The 20,601-nt window shown below is 64.6% G+C and overlaps 1 protein-coding gene across 1 annotated transcript; it reads right to left on the reverse strand.

The window, feature by feature from the left end:
• Positions 1-2,631: 2,631 nt before the first annotated feature.
• Positions 2,632-19,935, reverse strand: MMP17 (matrix metallopeptidase 17). Its single transcript, XM_037052595.1, has 10 exons — positions 19,807-19,935; positions 13,260-13,395; positions 12,508-12,637; positions 11,786-12,069; positions 11,116-11,292; positions 10,845-10,944; positions 10,113-10,195; positions 9,874-10,026; positions 7,185-7,442; positions 2,632-4,939 (listed from the first exon to the last, which is right to left on the reverse strand). The coding sequence occupies exons 1-10, from the start codon at positions 19,933-19,935 to the stop codon at positions 4,611-4,613; spliced, it is 1,779 nt and encodes a 592-aa protein (XP_036908490.1). The 3' UTR covers positions 2,632-4,610.
• Positions 19,936-20,601: the final 666 nt, after the last annotated feature.

Consider the following 20,601-nt stretch of genomic DNA (forward strand, 5'->3'; position numbering starts at 1 on the left):
AACAACAGTAGACGGAGTAAAGCCAATGAGGTAGTAGAAGCAGCCCCTAGACTAACTTAAAGAGGCCCAACACTCACATCGTAGAGGTTCCAGAAATAGAGGACAAAGGGCAAGAAACCGGAATCTACCTGAAAGAATAATGAAGAAAACTTCCCTAAGTTGGTGAAGGAAATAGACATGCAAGTCCGGGAAGCACAGAGAGTCCCAAACAAGAATGATGCAAAGAGGCCCGCTCCAAGACACATCAGAATTAAAATGTCAAAGTTTAAAGATAAGGAGAGAATCTTAAAAGCAACAAGAGAAAAGCAGTCAGTTACCTACAGGGGAGTTCCCATAAGACTGTCAGCTGATTTCTCAAAAGAAACTTTGCAGGCAAGAGGGGGCTGGCGAGAAATATTCAAAGTCATGAAGAGCAGGGACCTGCAACCAAGATGACTCTATCCAGCAAAGCTGTCATTTAGAATCGAAGGGCAGATAGAGTGCTTCCCAGACAAGAAAAAAATAAAGGAGCTCATCATTACCAAACCATTATTATATGAAATGTTAAAGGGACTTATTTTAAAAAGTATCAAAACTATGAACATTAAAATGGCAAAAATACATACATATCAACAATTGAATCTAAAAAGCAAACTAAGCGAACAACAAGGACAGAGACAGAACCATGGATACAGAGAGAGTTTTGATGGTGGCCAGATGGGAGTGGGGTGTGGGGGATGGGTGAGGAGGTGAGGGGACCAGGAAGCACAGATAGTTACAAACAGCCAGGGGGATGTAAAGTGCAGCACAGGAGATGGAGAAGCCAAAGACCTTGCATCCGTGACCCACGGTCATGAACGGTGGGGGGGGGGGGCTGAAAGAGCGAGGGGTGCTGGGTAGCGCGGGGCTAAGGGGGAAAATTGGGACAACTGTAATGGCATAATCAATAAGATATAATAGAAAGCTTACAAAATTAAAGAGAGGAAGTAAGTAAGGCACCCCTGCCCACTCTGACCCCAGTCACCACTGGGGAGCCCCGTTGGATCGATGGGGGCACTGGCTTGTCACCCCCTCGTCTGCCTCTGTAACGAGAGGTCATGGCCTCCTGCCAGCACCTCGGAGCCCAAGGCCCCAGGAGAGCTGGACACTCTGTCGGCCTGGGCTGCAGAAGCACATGCCCTGGGCCCTGATGGTGGGGTGCAGGGGGCCCACTAGGAGGCTGCTGGAATATTCCAGGCAGAGCAGATGGCTCTGATGGGAGTGTTAGGGGGGACATCCCGAAGGCAGGACAGACCGGGCGAGAGGTCTAGGAGGAAGCTGGTGAGGGGTCCCCTGGCAGCTGGTCCAGAGGGGCAGGTTGGGAGCTGAGGGCCTCGGTGTTCCCACATGAGGTGGCAGAGGTGACCAGAGACAAGGTTGTGAAGCTGACACAGCTTCTGCCCGGTCTCTGCTGTGACTCTGGCCCTCAGGACCTGGCCGCCCACTCTGGCCCTCAAGCCCAGGCCACCCGGAAGCCCCTGAGACACCCAGCATCTCGACCCCTGCTCCAGCCTCCGTGTCCTTATCTGGAAGACGGGAGTGACCACCTTCCCCCGATTCAGACGACCACCCAAGGCAGGAGGATGGCACCCGTGACCACAGCATCCAGCCTCCTCTTCCAGGCAACGGCCCCTCAGGGCCCCCGCCATCTGCTCCCAGGATAGTGGCAGGAGGGGGTGACGTGGCCTGGTGTCACGGCTGAATGTCCCCAGCACACCCGTGTGCAGGCTCCAGCCCCCAATGGGAGGGTATTAGGAGTGAGACCCAAGGAGGAGACGAGGTTCAGGTGCTTCACAGCGTCCAGCCCTCACCAGGGATCAGAGTCCTTCTAAGAAGAGACAGGAAGTCTGTCACCTGAGGACACGGGAGGTGGCTCTCCCCAGGGACCGCACCTGCCAGCACCTTGATCTGGGACTCCCAGCCTCCGAGTCAGGGAGTCTGAACCCCTGCCTGCAGTGCTGGCCGGGGGTTCCCAGAGCTACGGCCAACACCTGTTTCCTCACCTGTACAGTGTGTTCTAGCCCGAGGTCACCTGTGGTGACACAGTTTGTAAACTTGGCACCCACACACATGGGGACACATCTGTTTGCTCACAAGGCTGAGGTCAGCCAGCACCTGAGCCCAGCGTGTGACCTCGCCTGGGGTCCCTGCTCTCCCTGCAGTGGTGGGGATCCTCTGACCTCCCCCCGGGGACATCTCTGGGTCTGTCCCCGTGGCTGCCGAGTCCCCGGGGACCCACAGCCTCTGCAAGGAGCGCTGGCACAGCCAGGAATAAAAACAGACAGTGGCTGAAAATCCACAGTTTCACACGGAGCCTCCAGGTGTTTCAACGGCGAGACTGCGAGTGTCACTCAGTTCTGTGACCTTCCTGCTGGATACACAGAACGGAACCTAACTGTGAAGACCCTTCGGGCGGCAACACTGAGGGGCAGCTCACTGGGCAGCCAGCCGCGACCTTCGGCCCTCGGCGAGCCGGAGGGCGTGAGGCCACAGCACTCAGGGAGGGACCTGGGGGCTGTGCCCACTTCGGAGAACACAGCCAGGCACCGCTGACCCACCTGGAGGCAGAGGGTGTTGGGACAGATGCGGAAACCAGCCCAATGGGCAGGAAACACACAGAGCAACGAGACTCAAAGCACGGCACCCCCCGGGTTTGTTCAGGGGGGCCCAGCCAGAGACTGCCCACGTTACTGCTAACTCCTCCCTCACGACCCCCCACGGGGTCACCGACTGCCACCCCTGTGCCTGCCGTCCCTGTCTTCACACGAAACAGCGTTGGTGGGAAAGTTTTATAAGCGCGTTTGGCTTGGACACAACGGTAAGACCACCCACAGTGACAGCCCGGTTCCTGCAGACCTAGTCCCCCGGGGGCTGTGGCCCTTTCCCCCAAAACACACGGCTCCCACACAGGCCACTGGAGCTGAAGCGGGACCACTCGGCGGAGGGGGCAGGCAGGTCATCCTAAATGTGTGGTCCCACAGGCAGAGAGCCCTCCTGGCGTCAGGGACCAGGTGGCTGGCAGACGAATATGGGACGTGGCCTGGCCGATGAGCACAGGGCTCGGCCTGGAGCCTGCTGCCCGCCGTGGCAGCCACACACACCAGGTTCCACCTCTGCTACCTGGGCACCAGGTCAGGGGTCCTTATCTGAGACGTGGGGCTCTTCCTGCCCCTCCCACGCACCAGTGGGGAATCTCAGAGGGGGCTTCCGGGGCCAGGGTGTGAGCTCCGTGCCCCACAGCGACTGCACGCCCTGCGGACAGCCCCGCCCTCTGGGGGCTGCAGTTCTCTGGCAGGAGGACCCAGGGCCCTGCCCCATGCCTGAGCCTGCTGCTCCTGTCCCCATCCATCCCCCATGTGGGACCAACTCCTCCCAGTTCCTGCTCAGGGGCCTGGCTGGATACCCCCTGCAAAGCAGCATTTATCTCCCTCCAGGCGGGGGCCACCACCGTGAACCAGCCCCCCGAGTTTCCCTCCGAGCCCACCTTACAGCCAGCTGCTCCCCCTGACCAAGCCCCACAATTGCTCCAGGTCCTGAGAGGCCCCTTCTGGCGCAGCGCCCACCCCACAAGCACAGGGCTGAATGGCTCCCTGCCAGTGGGGCTCCTTCTGCCCCTCTGGGTGGGAGGGAGGCTGCCATCCTGACCGGGGGCCGGGGCTGCAGGAGCTGAGGGCACAGCAGCTTCCCTGGAGGTCCTGAGGCCCCTCTGACTTGCCTGCCATGTCCGGGGCACCTCCCCAGGAGGGGACATGTCTCATTCTGCACGTCCTATGTGCCCAGGCAGGGGCTCTGCCAGCGAGCTCTGTAGGCTGTGGGCCAGTCTGCAGGCAGGAAGTGCGTTTCCGAAGCTGGCCTCCACTCCCCCATCTGTGAAATGGGTACAAGGACCCCAGGTCACAGACTCGTCACGGAAATGCTGGATAGGCCAGGGCCAGTGAACCCAGGGTGGGGGAAGCCCTGCCACCTGAGTGCAGGTGAGTCCGGGATCCAGGCCAGGAGAATGGCCACCTGCAGGCCCCACCTGGGGGTGCAAGGAACTGCACCCGAGCAGTGAGGAAGTAGGGAGGTCCTGTTTGTCTGTGGCTGTCACGAGGGAGACCCGCAGCGGCCCCAGTTCCTGGGCTCGTCTGAATGTTGGGGGCTGCCCCAAGCAAGGCGACGGCAAGCCCATGGTGGGTGAATGCACCAGGGGCCAGGGGCAGAGGGGCCACAATGGGGGCGGTGGCCCTGGTAGGGCCGGGCTCCGGGCCCTGAGCAGAGGTCCCTGGCTCATCAGTGAGGTTCTGTGTGACCGGTGTCTGCTGACTGGAAGGACAGCGTCTCCCATCCCCACCAGACAGGAGGGGGGGGGGTGCCCCTGTGTCCACGAGTCAGGGTGCCCGGCCCAGGGGCAGTGCCCAGGCTGCCGCTCCCTCCATCTGGGAGGCCGAAGTGGTAGCTCTGCTCAGGGGCTGCCAGGCTGGGTCCCCAAGGCCACACGCCTGCTCTTCAGGAGCTCTTGCTTCGGGTGCTGGTGGGTGGGGGTGCTCCTCCTTGCCCTGGGTAGCCCGGGGCTCTGACCGCCTGTCCTCTCATAGGGTCAGCAGCTGCTGTCAGAGCGCCAGGGCCCGGGCTACTCTCCACAGGGTACTCAAAGGCGGCAGCAGCAGCGTGGCGGCCAGCAGGGGGCGCCAGGCCTGGGGCGGACGGGAGGTCGCGGAGCTGCAGGCGCACACCTGGTAGCCGTCCTCCGAGTGGCTCCGGTCGTGCTGTCCGGGTGGGGCGTGGGCCCCGGCCTCCGCCCCCGCGCCCTCCGGGTCGGCCTGCGAGTCTCTGCAGACCAGCCAGTCCCGGGCGGTGGACTGGGGGTAGCCAGGCGCCGCGGCCGGCTCGCCGTCCAGCACCTTCCAGTACTCCCTGCCGCGGAAGAAGTAGGCGGCCCCTGCGGGGGAGGAGAGGGAAGGCAGCTGAGCCCCACGCGGCGGCGCGGCTGCACCGCGGGAGGACGCGGGGCAGGGCTCGGGCCACAGGGCAGGCAGCGCTGTCCCGCGGGTCGGAGTCCCCGTCTCAGCCCCACCAGGGACTGAAAGCTCGGGAGCCGCCTGCAGGCGGAGGGACGCAGGAGCCGCCCTGGGTGTCTTTCCTATGGGCACTGCTGGGGGCCCCCATGTGCCAGGCGCCCCTCGAGCAGCTTTGAAAACTGAGCGGAAAGGTGCGGCTGAACGCTACGCTGTCCCCACCAGCCGCTCACCCAGCCAGGCAAACGGCTTCGTCACGGCACAAGATTACTGAGAAGTGGGCAAAACAAGCGAGTGAAGAGCTCGTGAGAGCTGCCAAGTGCCCGCCAAGTGCAATCGCGCGAGTTGGTTCGCCGCCTCGCTTTCAAAAGCATCATTGAATTTGCTGTGGTTACACTGCGTTCTAATACACTGATGGTTTTCACGCAGGGGTTTGTTAACTTACGCTTTCTTGTAATTCTACACTTTTCTTTGAAGCTTATTGTTTCCCCTCCCCCTCCCGCCCTGCGGGGAGTGTAGCTGCAGGCGAGGGTGCGGTGGGCGGGGCAAAGGCGGTGCCCTGATCCCATACAGCCCGTGGGAAGGGCAGGGCCCGGCTGTCCGGGGCGGGGGAGCCTTCGCTGAGGCATTCCACTACTTTAACGGTCAATTTTCTACAATATGCCGAAATGAAAAATCAAAGAAAAGACACTAAGATGATTCAACTGATAAGCGCGTGACCATTTTTTTCATAATTCGGTTTTTGTCATCATGTGTATTTTGAGTACGTTTGATCCGTTTTCTCCCTAACGCTCCAACATTGCAATGCACGTGGTGTTGGAACTGGAATAGCTGAAGTTTCAGAAGGTGAGAGAGAACTTTGAGGAGGGTTTGTGGTGCTGGGGGTAGGCTGCGTGCAAGCCTGCTTTTTCTTAAGTTCAACTATGATCAACACCATGATTTCCCTTCCATCATTAACTGGATATCCTGTTCACATACTACTGTGTGCTTGACTATCAATTCTTAGACCCCATATTTTAGATTTTAAAAAATGTTTTACTTATTCATGCCCTGGTTGGTGTAGCTCAGTGGATTGAGCACAGGCCTGAGAACCAAAGGGTCGCCAGTTTGACTCCCAGTCAAGGCATATGCATATGCAAGTCCTGTAACCTGGGTTGCAGGCCAGGTTCCCCAGTAGGGGGCGCTCGAGAGGCGACCACACATTGGTTTTTCTTCTCTCCCATCCTCCCCCCTTTAAAAATAAATAAATACTTTGAAAATGTACTTTACATATTCATTTTTAGAGAGATAAGAAATGAAGGAGAAAGGGAGAGAAACACCAATCAGTTGGCTCTTGTACATGCTGTGACCAGGGACAGAACCGGCAACCCAGGCACGTGCCCTCAATGGGAATCGAACCAGCAACTTTTCACTCTGTGGGACAGCGCCCAACACACTGAGCCACACGGATCAGGGCAAGTTCTGTATTTAAAAGGATTAAATTTTCTTTGACCAGGTAGCTCATTTGGTTAGAGTGTCGTCCCGATACGCCAAGGTTGTGGGTTCAATCCCTGGTCAGGGCACACACAGGAATCGATCATGAATAAGTGGAACAATAGATCGATGTCTCTCACTCTCTCTTCCTCTAAATCAATGAAAAATTTTTTTAAAGAGACAAATTATACAAATAAATAAGAAATAAAGGATTAAGTCCTGGCTGGTGTGGCTCAGTGGATTGAGTACCGGCCTGCGAACCAAAGGGTCGCCAGTTTGATTCCCAGTTAGGGCACGTGCCTGGGTTGTGGGCCAGGTCCCTGGTAGGGGGCACACGAGAGGCAACCACACTTGATGTTTCTCTCCCTCTCTTTCTCCCTCCCTTCCTGTCTCTGTAAAAACAAATAATTAAAACCTTAAAAAAAAAAGAAAGAAAGAAAGGATTAAATCTGCTTGTGTTTTAAAAAGCCAAGTGGAAGTAGCTTCCATCCCCTTGCATGTGCCCTGTGGGGTCATTCTGTGCTGCCCGGTCAGGGAGGGAGGAGGGCGCCGGGTGGCCACGTCATGGCAGGCGAGGGGACCCCTGAAGGGGGAAGGGGGTCTCTCCCCACCCCTGGCTCAGGGCTGCTCCAAGCCTGTACTCTCCACACCGTCCACCGGCGGGGAGACCGAGGCAGCGCGCCCAACCCGGCTCACCGTCAGACCAGCGCATAGCGTCGTCCAGCGTGCTGGGCACACCCCTCCACGGGGGGCTGCGGGCCGGGTGCCCGGGGTCCATGCGCCGCAGGTGCTCATCGTAGCGCCAGTACAGCTGGTCCTTAAAGAAATAAGTCTTGTCACTGTGGGCCCAGGAGAGGGCGGCGTCGACGCCGCCTGGCGGGAGGCCGAAGTCGGAGACGGGCCGCGGGAACCCTTCCTCCACGTTGGTGTCCTTAAACACCCAGTATCGGTCTCCTGGGGAGAGAAAGAGCGGCTGGGGCTCAGCCCGCCTGCGGGCAGGGCTCCAGCCTTTGGTCCCCCCGCCCCGCCCCGTTCCATGCCATTGCACCCACCCCACTGTGTGCTGCCGTCCTCACTGGCGTTTACTGAGCACCTACTGTGGGCCCAACACCTGGCACCTGCACCATGCCTGACACCTGTTCTGCACCGGGCACGGGCTCCTTCCACTTGGTGGCAGCCTGGGCACCCAGGTTCTGGGAGGGCAACCACTTTGCGGACTCAGAACGAGCCAGGGCCCACGAGACGCCCTTTGGCTGTTCTGCCCGATCGACTTCTGAGAGGAGGTGGGCCGGGAGCATCTTTGTGGCAAAGACAAGACAGGCTCTAAGCAGACTTGTGCGTGAGCCCTCGGGCACCACCCAGGGCTTCAAACCCATATGCTGAACTTTCAGAAAATGTGCTAAGGCTTTGGGCTTCGTCCTCGACTCTGTCTGGAAGCTGGGTGCCGCCGCTCTGCCAGAGCAGGGTGGGGACGCGAGAGTTCGGCTCAGTGGCGATGGCACGTCCTCCCCACTGCCCAGATCGGCCTTGTCACTCAGGACCAAGGAAGCAGAAAACGCTAGAAACCCTTTGCTGGACAAAGGGCAGGAGCCGATGTTCCACCGAAGGAGGTCCTTGGATGGCCGCCGACCAGGCGGGAAGACGCCGTGTGGCTCATCACCCAGGAGGCACCCACCAGAGCCAGTCAGGCACCCCCACAGCCACGCGGACAGTGGGTGCTGGTGTGGAGGTGGGAAAGCTGTGCCTGCCGGTGGGCGGCCTCCCAGAAAGGTGGCGGCTCCTCACCCGGCTTCACGCAGAACTCCCAGGGGCTCCAGCGCCATTCTGAGCTCTTGCCCAGAAGGGAGAGCAGGGACGTGAAGCGAATGCGGGGCAGCTGCGTCCACAGGAGCGTCGCCCCAGTGGCTGGACTGTGGGGCAGTTCGAGTGTCCACCAGCGGGTGAAGGGCAACCACAGTGAGGCCTGCCCACACCGGGGAAGGGGACTGACCCTCAAAGAGGAAGGGGATCGGACACCTGCTGCCCAGGGATGAGCCCTGAGGACATGTGATCGGTGACGTCAGCCAGACCCACAGGGAGAACCGGTGCCGAGCCCACTCATGTCAGGGGCCCTGCCACGGCTGAGTCGTGGGGACGGAGAACAGACGGTGGGAGCCGGGGCTGGGGCTCGGGGTTTAATGGGGACAGCGTCCGCTGGGACGATGGAAACCTGTGGGGACGATGGTGACAGGTGCACGACAATGTGAATGTGCTTGTGCCTCGGAGCTGTGTGCCCACACGTGGGTGGGATGGTGAACTTCATGGTGTGTGTGTTTTAAACCACAATTAAAATGTTTTTTAAAAATCCTCCGCTGGGGACTGGCAGCAGCTGCAGGGCCTTCAAGCCAGGGTGGGGCGGGGTGGGGGGAAGACCTGGTGGCCCCGTGCAGACCCCGAAGTCAGGGCTGTGGGCTGGGGTGTGGGACCTGGACGGCGGCCGAGCAGAAGCGCAGGGTCCCGGGGGCTGCAGGCCTGGCTTCTCGAAGCCAGGGCTGTGGATTCTAGTGGGGGAGCCGTAGCTTTTACGCACCGTAAAATAGTCTTAAGTCTGGAACATGCCCTCTGTGCTGGGTTGCCATGGTGAGTGTGGCCATGCCAGGTGGCGAGACTGGCCAAGGTGGCACCTTGGTGAGTGTGGGCATTGGGCCCTGTGGAGGCTGGGCCGGGGGACCCTGGGTCCAGGCAGCAGGACAGCCCAGCCCTGAGTTGGGGGTTGGCCTGCCTGGAGGGGTAGACTCCCCGCCCTCACGCCTCTGAGTATAGACGCCAGGCTCTGCCCAGGCTCTGCCCTCCAGACCCCCGACTGCTGAGTCTGAGAACTGGTGCTCAACTCTGGGCCACCTGGGCCGGGCTTGTCAGGCCCCAGCATGGATGGGAGGGGGGAGTGATGCCCTCCTGCAGGAGGTCATTCTGGACTGACACATGGACCTGGACAGAGTCCAGCTCCTTCCTACCTTGCGGCCATCCTCAGCGTCCACGCCTTTCACCTGACTCCAGCCTCATCACCCTCTCTGTGCTCAGCCCAACCTTTCCTGCCCCAGGACCTTTGCCTGGGCTGTTCCCACTGCCTGTGACCTGTTCCCTCGGGTGCCCTGGAATTAGCTGCCTCAGCCCTGGTGGCTGCTGACCGTGTGTGCTCCCAGAGTGAGGGCAGGGGTCCCATGCTCTGGCCCCTGGGTACTGCAGAGCCTCAAGGCACACGGCGCAGCGTGGGTGCTCAGCAAACATGCCCTGGTCAGCGCTCAGGTGAATGGGCTGATCCCGGCTGTGCTCGGGGCAAACCTAGGGCTGCCCCAGTGCAGGGACAGGCACGGCCGTCCTGGGGGCGGCCAGGCGGGGCGCCCACCTTTGAAGAAGACGATCTTGTGGTCGATGGCGCGCTCGTACACGGCGTCCACGCCGTCCAGGTGCAATGGCAGGCCCCGCCAGAACCGGTGCATCTGCGCCGGCTGCAGCGACACCAGGTGCCGGTCCCGGGTCAGCCGCCAGAAGTACTTGCCTGTGGGGACAGTGCGTGAGGCGGTGGGCCTGGCTCAGGGTCCCCCTCCACCCTGGGTGCCGCACCCCGCACTCCATGGGGGCTACCTTTGAAGAAGAAGGCCTCGCCACGGATCTGGGCCACCGCGTCAAAGTGAGTGGTGCACCTGTGAGGCATGTCCTTCCTGGGCCTGGGGACAGACAGAGCCAGTGGGCGGGGTGGCCCCATCCTGAGCCACCCTGGGGGCGTCCCGAGGGAGCCCTGCACCCGGCGTGCAGCTCGGAGATGCACAGCAGTGTCACCCAGAGAGAACAGCAAATGGAAACAGGTCCCTGTCAGGTCGGCTGAGGGTGGACCCTGAGTGAGCAGAACACTGGGGGTACCTGCACCGACAGCCCTCTCGCCGCCTCCAGAGCCCACTGTCCACTGTGACACTGGCCATCGTGCCGGGGGCTGGCCTCAGGGCTGCGGCTCTGCCTGAGGGTGGGCTCAGGGCAACATGACGGTGACTTGCCAGGAACCGGAAGGCCCACCTGACGCAGAACTTAGAACGCGTGGGGCTCAGACTCCATGGTGTGGACCAGCTCTCAGGGAACGTCTCCCCGAGGCTCAGAAACGGTGCTGGTCTGACGCTATGGGGGGGGGGTGTCCGTCACACAGCTCTCAGTGACGGGGACGGAGGCCGACAGGACATCAGCGTGAAACTCAACACCTCTACGGGCCCAGGGCTGGAGGGGGAGGCAGGTGCGCCCCCTGCTGTCTGGGGAGTTTAGGGAAAGAGCGTCCCTCAGGAACAGCTGGAGCTCAAGGTGGTGCTGCCCCAGGGGAAACCGGCTTACGGGGTGCTGGACCGGTTGTCGGGGGGCTCCGGCAGGAGGGCAGGCTCCTCGGGCTCTGTGGTGTCCGGCGGTGCCGTGGGGGACACGGACTCCCGCACGCCTGTGGAGACGGGGAGGCTGCTGGAGCCCGGCGCACCGGCCTCCCTCCACCCCCAGTGCCCTTCCTGGAACCCCAGGGTGGAGACGGAAGAACCCTTCTGTGGCCGGCGGGGGCCCCCAGCTTCCACCCTGTCTTCCGTCTGCTGGGGCCGGCTTCTGGGGGAGTACTCACCGTACAGCTGCCAGACGCGCACCCGGTCGGCATAGGGGAGCCCGTAGTGCAGGGGATCACCCACGGGTCCCCGGTAGTAGGGCTGCATGATGGAGCGCGTGGCCGCCACGTGGCTCAGCCCGATGGCGTGGCCAAACTCGTGCACGGCCACCGCGAACAGGTCCATGCCACGGGCATCTGGGGACAGGGGAGCAGTGAGCCGCGGGGGGCGGGGCACAGGGCCGGGCTTGTGCACACAGGCCAGACACACATGGGCACGTTCTGGGCAGGAAGGTGCCTGTGGAGTCCTTCGGGCTTGTGTGGGTAGCCGCAGCGGCCCTCTGGGGCAACAGGGTCTACACCCCACTCGAAGCAGGGTCAGCAACATTTCCTGGCAAGGACAGCCCCTCAGCCAGTCAGAGGACACAGGGAGCTATGTCCCAGGCCTGAAAGCCCAGCTGGACCCAGCTGCTGGGTGGGGGTACTTATCAGAGATGGCGGGTGACGCCAACCCAGGCTGGAACTGCCCAGCCGCTCCCCTGGGCAGACAGGTGCGCACTGTGGTCTGGATGCCTAAGGAGGCCCGGCGGCTTCGCCTTCCAGGGGGCCTATGTGGCTCCTGCCACACCCTGGGGACTGTCGGGGCCCCTGGGCTGTGCAGGGCTGTCCCCAGCGCTCAGCCCGGACGTACCTGAGGACCGGAAGGTCCAGGCCTCATCATCATCGAAGTGGGTGTCCCCTGCGGTGTGGTGGTCGCCCGGGAAGAAGGCGTGGGCCACAGTGCCGCCGGGGCCGTCAAAGGGGTAGCGGTCATTGTGGTCGGCCTTGGAGAAGTCGATCTGGATGTCGGCGGCGCTGCCCGCCACCTCGTGGAAGTTCAGGGGCGTGATGTCACTCCAGACCTTGAGGGCATAGTGCATGAGCGCCCGCACCGTGTCGCGGCCCAGGGGCGAGTCCTGCGGGAACCTGCGGACCCTAGGGCAGGCGGGGTCAGAGCCGAGGTGGGGTCACTGGGAGAGGCCCTGTGCCCCCACCCCAGGTTCCCTGAGGTGTCCCCCCTCAGGGCTGGGGGTCGGGACTCTGTACAGAAACAGGGTTTTGCAGTGTGACACGAGGCAGGGGCTGAGAGGAGGCCGTTCTGGACTCCGGGGGGGACCCAAGCCCACGGAGAGCATCCTCGTACACAAAAGAGGACACGCAGACAGAAAGGCCCACTGAGGATGGCATGGCGGGGCTGGGGACAGGTTCTCCCCCAGAGCCCAGGAGCAGCCAACCCTGCGGCCCAGGGTCTCAGACCTCTGGCCCCCAGAACCGAGAGGGCAAAGCCGGGGTCTGAAGCCCTGGTGAGTGGGTGCTCGTTCCAGCCGCCCCGGGATGCCGAGCCCGGGACAGGCTGGGGGCCCTGCCACCCACCTCCACGACAGGTTCCTCTTGCTCCACCTGGTTGGGGGGGGGGCCTGGCGCCTCCTTCGAGCTGGGGTGGCGGCCGGGAGGTCGGGCAGGGAGCAGCGTGGGGTCTTCATGAGGGCCAGGGTGGCCTCATCTGCAGGGGCAAGGCAGGCAGGCTCAGGGCCCAGCGCAGCCCCCAGCCAGGCTCCCGGCAGCCCTGAGGGCAGCCACTGGCTGCCTGCGGGCCCAGGTCTCGGGGGATGGGCCACTCTACGGGGTCACTGACCCCGTGGCAGGGCTGGGACCAGTCACAGGGCCCCCATGGGGACCAGCATAGCCAACTCCCCTGCGTCTCGCGTGACACACGTGTGTCCCCTGCCGAGCCCTGGGCCAGACCTCAGGAGGGGCTTTGCAAAATTGGAATTTGTTGCCAACGTGGGAGAAGTGGGGTGCTCACTAAACTCCCCAGATTTCCGGTTCCTCTCGGAAAGCTGGGCGTTGGGCAGCACTGGGTGGGCGCTGCCCGCAGGGCAGGAAGGGGCCCGGCCCTGGGCGGTCTGGGTGGCCACGGAGCCTCAGTCCCCGAGGTGCGGTGTGGAGAGGGGTCTGGGTGTGGCCGTGCCCCACCCGGGGCGCTGCGGTGGCTACAGAGGCGGGTCCTGCCCCAGGAACAGCAGGCCGGCCCCTGCCCCCACTCCACACAGGCAGGCTGGGGGGCATTGGGCCTGGAATGGGGGGGGTGAGGGAAAACCGGGAGGTCAGGCTTCGGGACTGACCCAGGACGCCGGTGGCCTCCAGGCCCGAGAAGCGCTGCATGGCCCCGATGGCCCTGGACAGCTCCTCTTGTGTCTGCAGCTGCCCCGTGGCCGAGTCTGCCGCCGGGGGCAGGTAGCCGAACCTGCTCAGCCACTCCTGGGGCAGAGAGCAGCATGAGGGGGAGATGGGGCTCGGCCTCACCCAGCCCAGCCCCTCCTCGGTCCCCAAGACCCCTCTGACCCTGTCCTGAGGTAGCTTCAGGGCCCGAGGTGTGAGGCCCATCCTGAGAAGGGCAACAACAGGCTGAGGCCCCAGTTGGGGGAACCAGGTCACAAGCTGGCCACGCGGGATGGGGAGGAGCCCAGACCCCAGAGCCAGGCTGCCCAGCTCAAGACCCACCCCCACCTCCTTGCTGTGCCCCAGTGGCCAGTCGCTCCACACCTCTGGGCTGTCCTCTGGTCTGTGGAGGTGGGAGGGACCCGGAGACACAGTGAGACACGCTGGAGAGCCACCCACCCCCAGTGGCCTGCCTGTAACTGGGACAGCAGCCGGGTGTCAGCCCCGGCCCCGGGCTTGGTGTGGTTTGCAGCCACGGAACCCGGGCCAGGAGGCCCGAGAACGCTTTGTCTGCTTCGAGACGTTTGCCAACCTTGGAAAGCACGTACCAGCCCCGGCCTGATCCTGACTTGCAGAACGAGGGGTGGGGGGCGGAGCTCAGCGCAGGCGCTGTCCCCCCACCCTCCCACCCAACCAGCCAGCAGCCTCCGGTACCTGCCCCCTCCCCGGGGGGCACCGCAGTTCAAAGCCCCACTGGGGGCAAGACTCTGGGAAAGGGACCCAATCTGGGGGCTGGTGGCAGGGGGCCTCACACCTGCCGCAGGCCTGGCGTGGGGCTCTGCACCCACGGTCTCATACATCCCGCCGGCCACATGAAGAACCCCCTCCACTACCCCCAACTCCTCCCAGGGCCCCCGGCCCGCCCCAAGGCCTGTGCTTAAGTGCGGAGTGGGGGCGTGGGCACAGCTCCCAGGCTCGCCAGGGGAGACCCCAAGACTAACAGCAGGTCGAGCCTCTGGCAGGTCTGGGGGGACCCGGCAGCCCCACCTGCAGGTGGACACAGGGACAGCACCCCCAACCAGAAGCCCCAGTGAGCCAGAGAGGGGGTGTGGGGAGGGGGCGGCTAAAACAGCCCCCCCCCCACTTCCCGGCTCATCCCAACCTCGGAGGACGCAGGCAACCTGCCAAATGGCTAAGGTTTAATTTTCTTCCTGGTAGTTGACACACTTAGAAACAGCGGAGAAAGCTAGGGGGGGTGGCACGGGGGTGGGAGTGTTCACCACGGGGACAGCAGATCCCACGTGAGAGCCCGTCCGCCAGGCTGCGGCCCCTGCAGGGGCGACAAGACTCCCGGACCCCGGAGCCAAGGCGGCCCCGCCCCCCGACAGCTGGGAGCCCACGGAGCACCGCGTCCCCCGCCTGCGCACCCACGGGCACCCGCGTCTCCAGGGCAACAGCCTGCGCGGGAGGGCGGTGCTGAATCTTCCAGAAAGCGGGGGAAGGGGCGGGGCCACAGGCGAGGGGAGGGGCTAGGCGCGCCCAACCCGCGGTGGCTCCGCCCCCATCCCAGCCGCCGAGCGCTGGCCGGCAGGGGACCCTTCGGCTGCGCGGATACCCAGAGCCGGGAACCGAGGCCCGGGAGGGGCGCCCCGCCGGCACCCCGCCGACGCGGGCCGCTGCTCTCCCGCCCCGGGGCTTCTGTTTATCGCCCGTGGGCCCCACGTGCGTCCATGCTCGGGGCTAACGGACTTACCGCGCCCCCTGGGCGCGCTTCGAGACTTTTATCCGTTACCAGAGGTGCAGCCACCACCGCGCCCGCGGGTCGCAGACCACAGGCACCCCTCCCCCCGTTTGTCCCGCAGCTCCCGGGTGCACGGCGGGGGCGCCGCGCTCTGACGCCAGGTCGCTGGTGAGCACCAAGGCTCACCGCGCGCACTGTGTCACGCAGCCGTCACCCACGGCGCCGCCACTGTGCCCGCACATACAGGTGTAGAGGGGCAGGCACGTGGGCCGATCCACCCTGACCCCTGACGCCAAGCAGGCGTGGCTTCCTGCCTCGGTGCGGGGCTGGCTGGCCCCGGCCTGGGTTTTGGTAGCTCTGAGGGGAGCTTGGGACGGACGGCTGAACTCTCAGTGCCTGTCCACGTCCCATCTCTGAGGGCGCGCCACCAGTCTCGGGGGGCCCCAGCATTAGCCCCACCGCACAGATGAGGGAGCCAACCCGGAGGGCGGGCTCGAGTGCGGACGCCCGCCTCCCACCGCAGCACCAGGGGAAGAGCAGGAGGAGGGGGCAGCTGCGTAGAGCCCTGCCCCCCAAATAAACTACAGAGGACGGCCAGCACCTGCTTCGCGTCCACTCTTCACCCTCCGCCCTCCTGGGGGGCTGTCTCCTCACCGCTGAGCAAACTGAGGCCACAGCACTAACTCGGGGGTGCTGGCCGTTGGGGCGATTCCAGGTGCCCCCTGCCCCGAGAGTCCATCCACACACCCCCTACCAAGAGCTCCAGGCGCGCTGGGGCTCCAGCACAGACTGGGAGACCCGGCCCTGCCACCCCCTGGGGAGCAGACAGTCACGCGGAGACACTGGATAAACAGCGGAGACATCCCCTCACCAGCAGTCATCATGCTGAAGGGTCCGGACCACTCGCTGAGGTCGGACGCTGTCGAGCGCGCCTCTGTCCTCCGCTCGGGCCAGGCGCACGGCAGGCGCCCGGTGACAGACCGCCGAGTCGGCCCTCTGAGGCGGGCTCTGCTGTCCCCGCTTTACAGAGGTGGACACCGAGGCACAGAGAGGTCAGGACACGTGCCCTTGGTCACACACTGACCCTGGGCCGGCTGGCCTCAGGGCCTGTCCCCGCACCTCTGCGCCATGGTGGGAAGCCTGGGCTCCTTAGCTAGTGCCCCGGGACCGGTCCTGGGGGTGACCTGAGGGAGCTCAGGCAGGTGCCTGTCTCTGTAACCTGCCAAGAACCCCTTCCTCCGTCGGACAGCAGGTTGTGCTGGGGCGCAGCCGGGGGCTGCCAGCTAACGGGTGGCGGCCCCATCACCCTTCACGGGCGCCCGCCGTGTGCCGCTGGAAGCCCATGTCGTCATTTACGGAGAGACAAGAATCACCGGCGCTCAAGCACCCTTGGCAGTCCCTGGGCACGGCGCTGTGTCAGAGGACAGCTGTCCCGAACCCTCTCCGCCTCCCTGGGCCCGCCTCTCCCTCCTGCCAGACGCTCCCGTGGGGGCCCTACAGGGGCACAGCCAGTGAGCATCCCACTGCCCCGCTGTGTTCTCCTGGCCCCGTTGTGCCGATGAGCACACTGAGGCCAGTGCTTAGGTGAGCAGCAGCCTGGGGGCCACACCAGGAAAGGGTCGGGCACCGCCTGGGGCAGCAACCACAGGTGTCCAGCACCGTCCTGCCCGGGGCCACGCTGGTCCCACGACAAAGCCACAAAGACTCCTCAGTCCCTCCTGGCTGGCCGCCAGCCCAGAGTCTGAACTTACTTGTCCAGGGGTGTTCAGGAGTGGGAGGGGCTTGGGGAGGGGCGGCTCTCAAGCCACACCCATTTATATTCAAGTTCCCAGGGAAGGGCAGAGGGCCTGGGAGCCCAGCGACACACTCTCTCCTGGTTAACCCTGCCCTGCTCCCTGGCTCCGGGCTGAGGGCAGGTGGCCAGCTCCTCTACTGCAGCGGCGGCAGTGAGGGATGCGTCTGGCCCCCCGCCAGGCCTGTGACGAGATCCCGAGCCCTCGTGGGGCCCCTCACCCCTGCCTCCCCCACCCCGGGCCGGCGGAGGAGGGGGACCGGGAGCTTCCAGCGAGGTCCCGGCTCCCACCCACCATTACCACCCCTGCCCTGCTCAGCCCCTGGGAGCTGCTCGTCCCAACCACCCTCACACGCAGGGTCAGCCAGGAGCCCAGCCCACACGCAGGTGCGGGAGGGCAAAGTTCCGCCACGTGGTGTGCAGCGATGGAACTCAGAGGCCTGCTGGGAGTGGAAACTTCCGAGGGCGCGCTGGGGAGTGAGCCAGCCTGCCTGCCACCTGCCACGTCGGACCTGTCCTGCAGGCCCCCTCCAGCAGGGCCCGGGGCCCCACACACCACGGCCCGACCAGGTAGCTCTGGTAGCAGCTCAATGTGAGGAGCTGTCCGCCCGTCCCAGCGGCACCAGCTAAAGGCCTTGACTCCGTGCTCCGACTGCCACGGGGCAGACGGACTGTCCTCTGGGACACACGGCCAAGTGGAGACAGCAGGCTCACAGTGGTGGCAGCAGGTTGTCATCCACAAAGACTCAGGGATGAGGTCCCCGTGCCCCCGCACTTCTGGAAGGGTCCTAGGGAGGAGGGCCAGAGGGCGGCTTGCATTCCCCCGTGGCCCGGGGCATGGCCAGAGTGTCCTGCTCCACAAATTTCCTACTCAGAAAGAAGGAAGAGCTCAGGCCCAGGAGGGCACAGCTGGGCCCAGGAGGGCCCAGGAGGGCCCAGCTGCGCCCTGTCGCCCCCGACAGCTGCTGTCAGCCTGGCGCAGAGGAGGCCTCAGTAGGCTTTGTTCCCCAGCTAAGGCTGGTGGGCTGGGTGAGGGTGGGGCGGGGTGGGGGGAACCCCTCCCAGAAGCACCCACAGCTCCGGTTCTACAGGCTCAGCTCTGTCTGGGTGGTGCTGGGTCCCACTTACAAAGGGGCCCTACTTATGGCCGGCGGCAGGCCTGCGTGTCCAGCCAGTGGGACCCAGGGGCGGTCTTCAGAAGAGGCGGGAAAGGGCCACCATCCCCATAAATATCGGGTGTCATGCAGACCTCTTCCACCTCTGGAGCGCAGGCTGAGGTGTCATTCCCCGGAAGGCCACCAGAGGCCGCCTTCTGCCCACAAACCAGGGCGAGAGGCAGGAAGGTTCCCCCGCACTAGGCCGCCTGGGGGTGGGGGCTCCCCGGGCAAGGGCAGCACCCTCTGCTCTCCCCAGGGGGCCGGACCCCGGGGCCCTGCTGTCTCTGGGCTCCAGGCTGGCAAGCCATGTCCCCAGCCCAGCGCACCCTACAGGGTGTAGCTGGATGGCCGCCTGGGTACTGGGGAGCCCATGGAGCAGGGGGAGGAGATGCCCAGGAGGGACCTGGGGGGAGTGTGCCTGGCGGCTCTCTCGGGCAGCAGGGGAAACTTCAGAGCTGCATTGGGTCTGATGAGCAAACTTGGCTGGGCCGAGGAAGCTCCGTCGCCTGACGGTGACCCGCAACAGCCATCCAGGCCTGGAAGCTACACTCTCTCGGCCCAGACACGATGTCCACAGAGTGTGTGCCCCAGGAGGGGATCCAGGAAACCCCCAGTTCCCAAGAACCTGGAGGAGGTGGGTAAACGCACACCTTCTCCGAGGCAGTTTGGCTGGCAGGAAGCCGGCTGTAGGGTCCCCCAAAGTCCGCGTGCGGGAACCCTGCTGCACCCGCCCTGTGGCTGGAGGGCTGGGGCAGCCTGGCAGCGGACCGAACTTGTTTCTCATCCAGAACCTGTTTCTCATCCAGAACCTGTGGCCAAGTCCTGCCCAGCACAGGACTGCAGATGATACCCAAATGCCTTCGCTTGCCTGAATCCACCTGGAGCCCCCGAATGTCCGTGGCACTGGCAGTGGCCCCCAAGCACCCTTTTAGGAGGCTGCCAGGGATGTGGGCCACGCGCGGGCGGGGCGCTAAGGGCCCCCCTGGCCTAGGTCCCTGCGTCTGGGCACAGCGAGGGCAGCTGTAGGTGCGGAAACCTCAGAAGGAATCGGCTTCATGCACCGGCGCCCTGTCTTGGCCTCCTGCACCCGGGGGGTGGGGTGGGCAGCAGACGCACGTCGTCTGATCTGACCCTCCCAGGGCCAGAAAAGGCTCCAAGCCTGGCAGGCTGCACGAGGGAGGGGGTATGAGGAGGGCAGCGGGACGGCCAGTGGTGGGGAACACAGGAGAGGCGGTGAGGCTCCGTCTGAGCTTGGGACCGGCAGGGGGACCCCACCACGCTCAGGACAGGGCCATGGGGGCGGCAGGGCGAGGCTGGGCACCCTGGCAGTGGAAGTGGGGGTGGCGCAGGACCAAGATCCATGCTCGGGGAGGGTGCTGAGGGCCGGCTCCCTCGCTCCCCAACACTCGCCACGGAGCCAACTCGAGAGCCACCCGCGTTCCGGGCGCCCACACTCCGCAGCGCCGGCCTGTCCTCGGTCGTGGGCGCGCGCCCCTCTCCCTCCCTCCTCCGAGAACGCACGCGGGGCGCACTTCTCCCGGGCTGCCACGCCTGCCTCACCCGCCTGGGGTCCCCATTTGGAGCCGCTCGGAGCCGGGCACGGGGCTCGGGCCAGGCGACCCTTTCTCCCCTCCGCGGGCTCCTGCGACTGCAGCGCTCCGAGCGCACCGGGCGGGGAAGGGGCAGACGCCTGGTCCCTGACCCGGTGCGCGCGCGCCCGACCCTCAGCCCATCGCCGCCTTGGCTTTGCAGCCCGGGAAATGGGTCCAGGGCGCCCGAGGGGTCCGCCAGCCGGGACCGCCTCGCGGCTGCGCACTCACCACCCCCAGGCTGAGGTCCTCGGCGCGGGGTGCGGGCGCGGCGCAGCCCCCGCGGGCCGCCAGCGCGAGCAGCAGCAACGGCAGTGGCAGCGGCGGGGCCCGGGCCCGGGGGCGCGGCGGGCCGGGCATCGCGCTCACAGGGCGGGCTGCGTGGCGTGGACGTCCCCGCGCCCCGCGTCCCGAGCGCCCCGCGCGCCGCTCCCGGCCGACTGAGCCACCCAGCGGCGGGGCGGGGCATGCTAATGTATGCTAATGATCCCCGGCCGCGCGGCCCGCCCACCGCCTTAAAGGGCCCGTGCTCCGCGGGGAGCCTCCTAACCTTCCGCGCGAGTCCCCCGCGGGTAGGGCGCGGCGGCGGCTCGAAAGAGGGCGTTTTCCGAGTGTCTCCACACAGTCCCGAGCGGGTGGGCACAGAGTCCGGGGACCCGGGCCGTCCGCCGGGGAGCTGACCCCGGCGGGGTCCATTCCGGATTGGTAGTAATGGCTGGGGACCCCGCGCGGCAGCCGCAGCGCCCGTCGGACGCTAGGTGGTGCCCTCGCACCGCAGTGGGAGGGGTGAAGGGTAGCAGCCGGGACTGCGGGAGGGGTGGGAGGGGGTGAAAGTTTGGGAGAGGCGGGGTACAGTGGCTCAGCGAGGACGGATGGTCTGTGGCTGCTGTGGGTTTGGGGAGGGACAGCTGACTTATCGGTAGCCCCAGTGTGCCTGGCGCCTGCTCAGAGCCTCCCACATATAATCTCATTCACTTCTCCCAACATCTTATCAAAACCATTATTCCCATTTTAGCCCTGGCTAGT

This window comes from Sturnira hondurensis, unplaced genomic scaffold (genome assembly GCF_014824575.4).
Source record: "Sturnira hondurensis isolate 20B ecotype Veracruz unplaced genomic scaffold, ASM1482457v3 Scaffold0007406, whole genome shotgun sequence".
NCBI classification, from domain to species: Eukaryota; Metazoa; Chordata; class Mammalia; order Chiroptera; family Phyllostomidae; genus Sturnira; species Sturnira hondurensis.

What these genes read in the sequence shown, in the direction of transcription:
- MMP17 (XM_037052595.1), bottom strand. Translation starts at nt 19,935, where the DNA reads ATGCCCGGCCCGCCGCGCCCCCGGGCCCGGGCCCCGCCGCTGCCACTG. An exon ending in GGAGGCCACCGGCGTCCTGG is followed by an intron (nt 12,638 to 13,259) that starts GTCAGTCCCGAA and finishes TTGCCCCTGCAG; the next exon opens with ATGAGGCCACCCTGGCCCTC. An exon ending in CGAGGCCTTCTTCTTCAAAG is followed by an intron (nt 10,027 to 10,112) that starts GTAGCCCCCATG and finishes CTGTCCCCACAG; the next exon opens with GCAAGTACTTCTGGCGGCTG.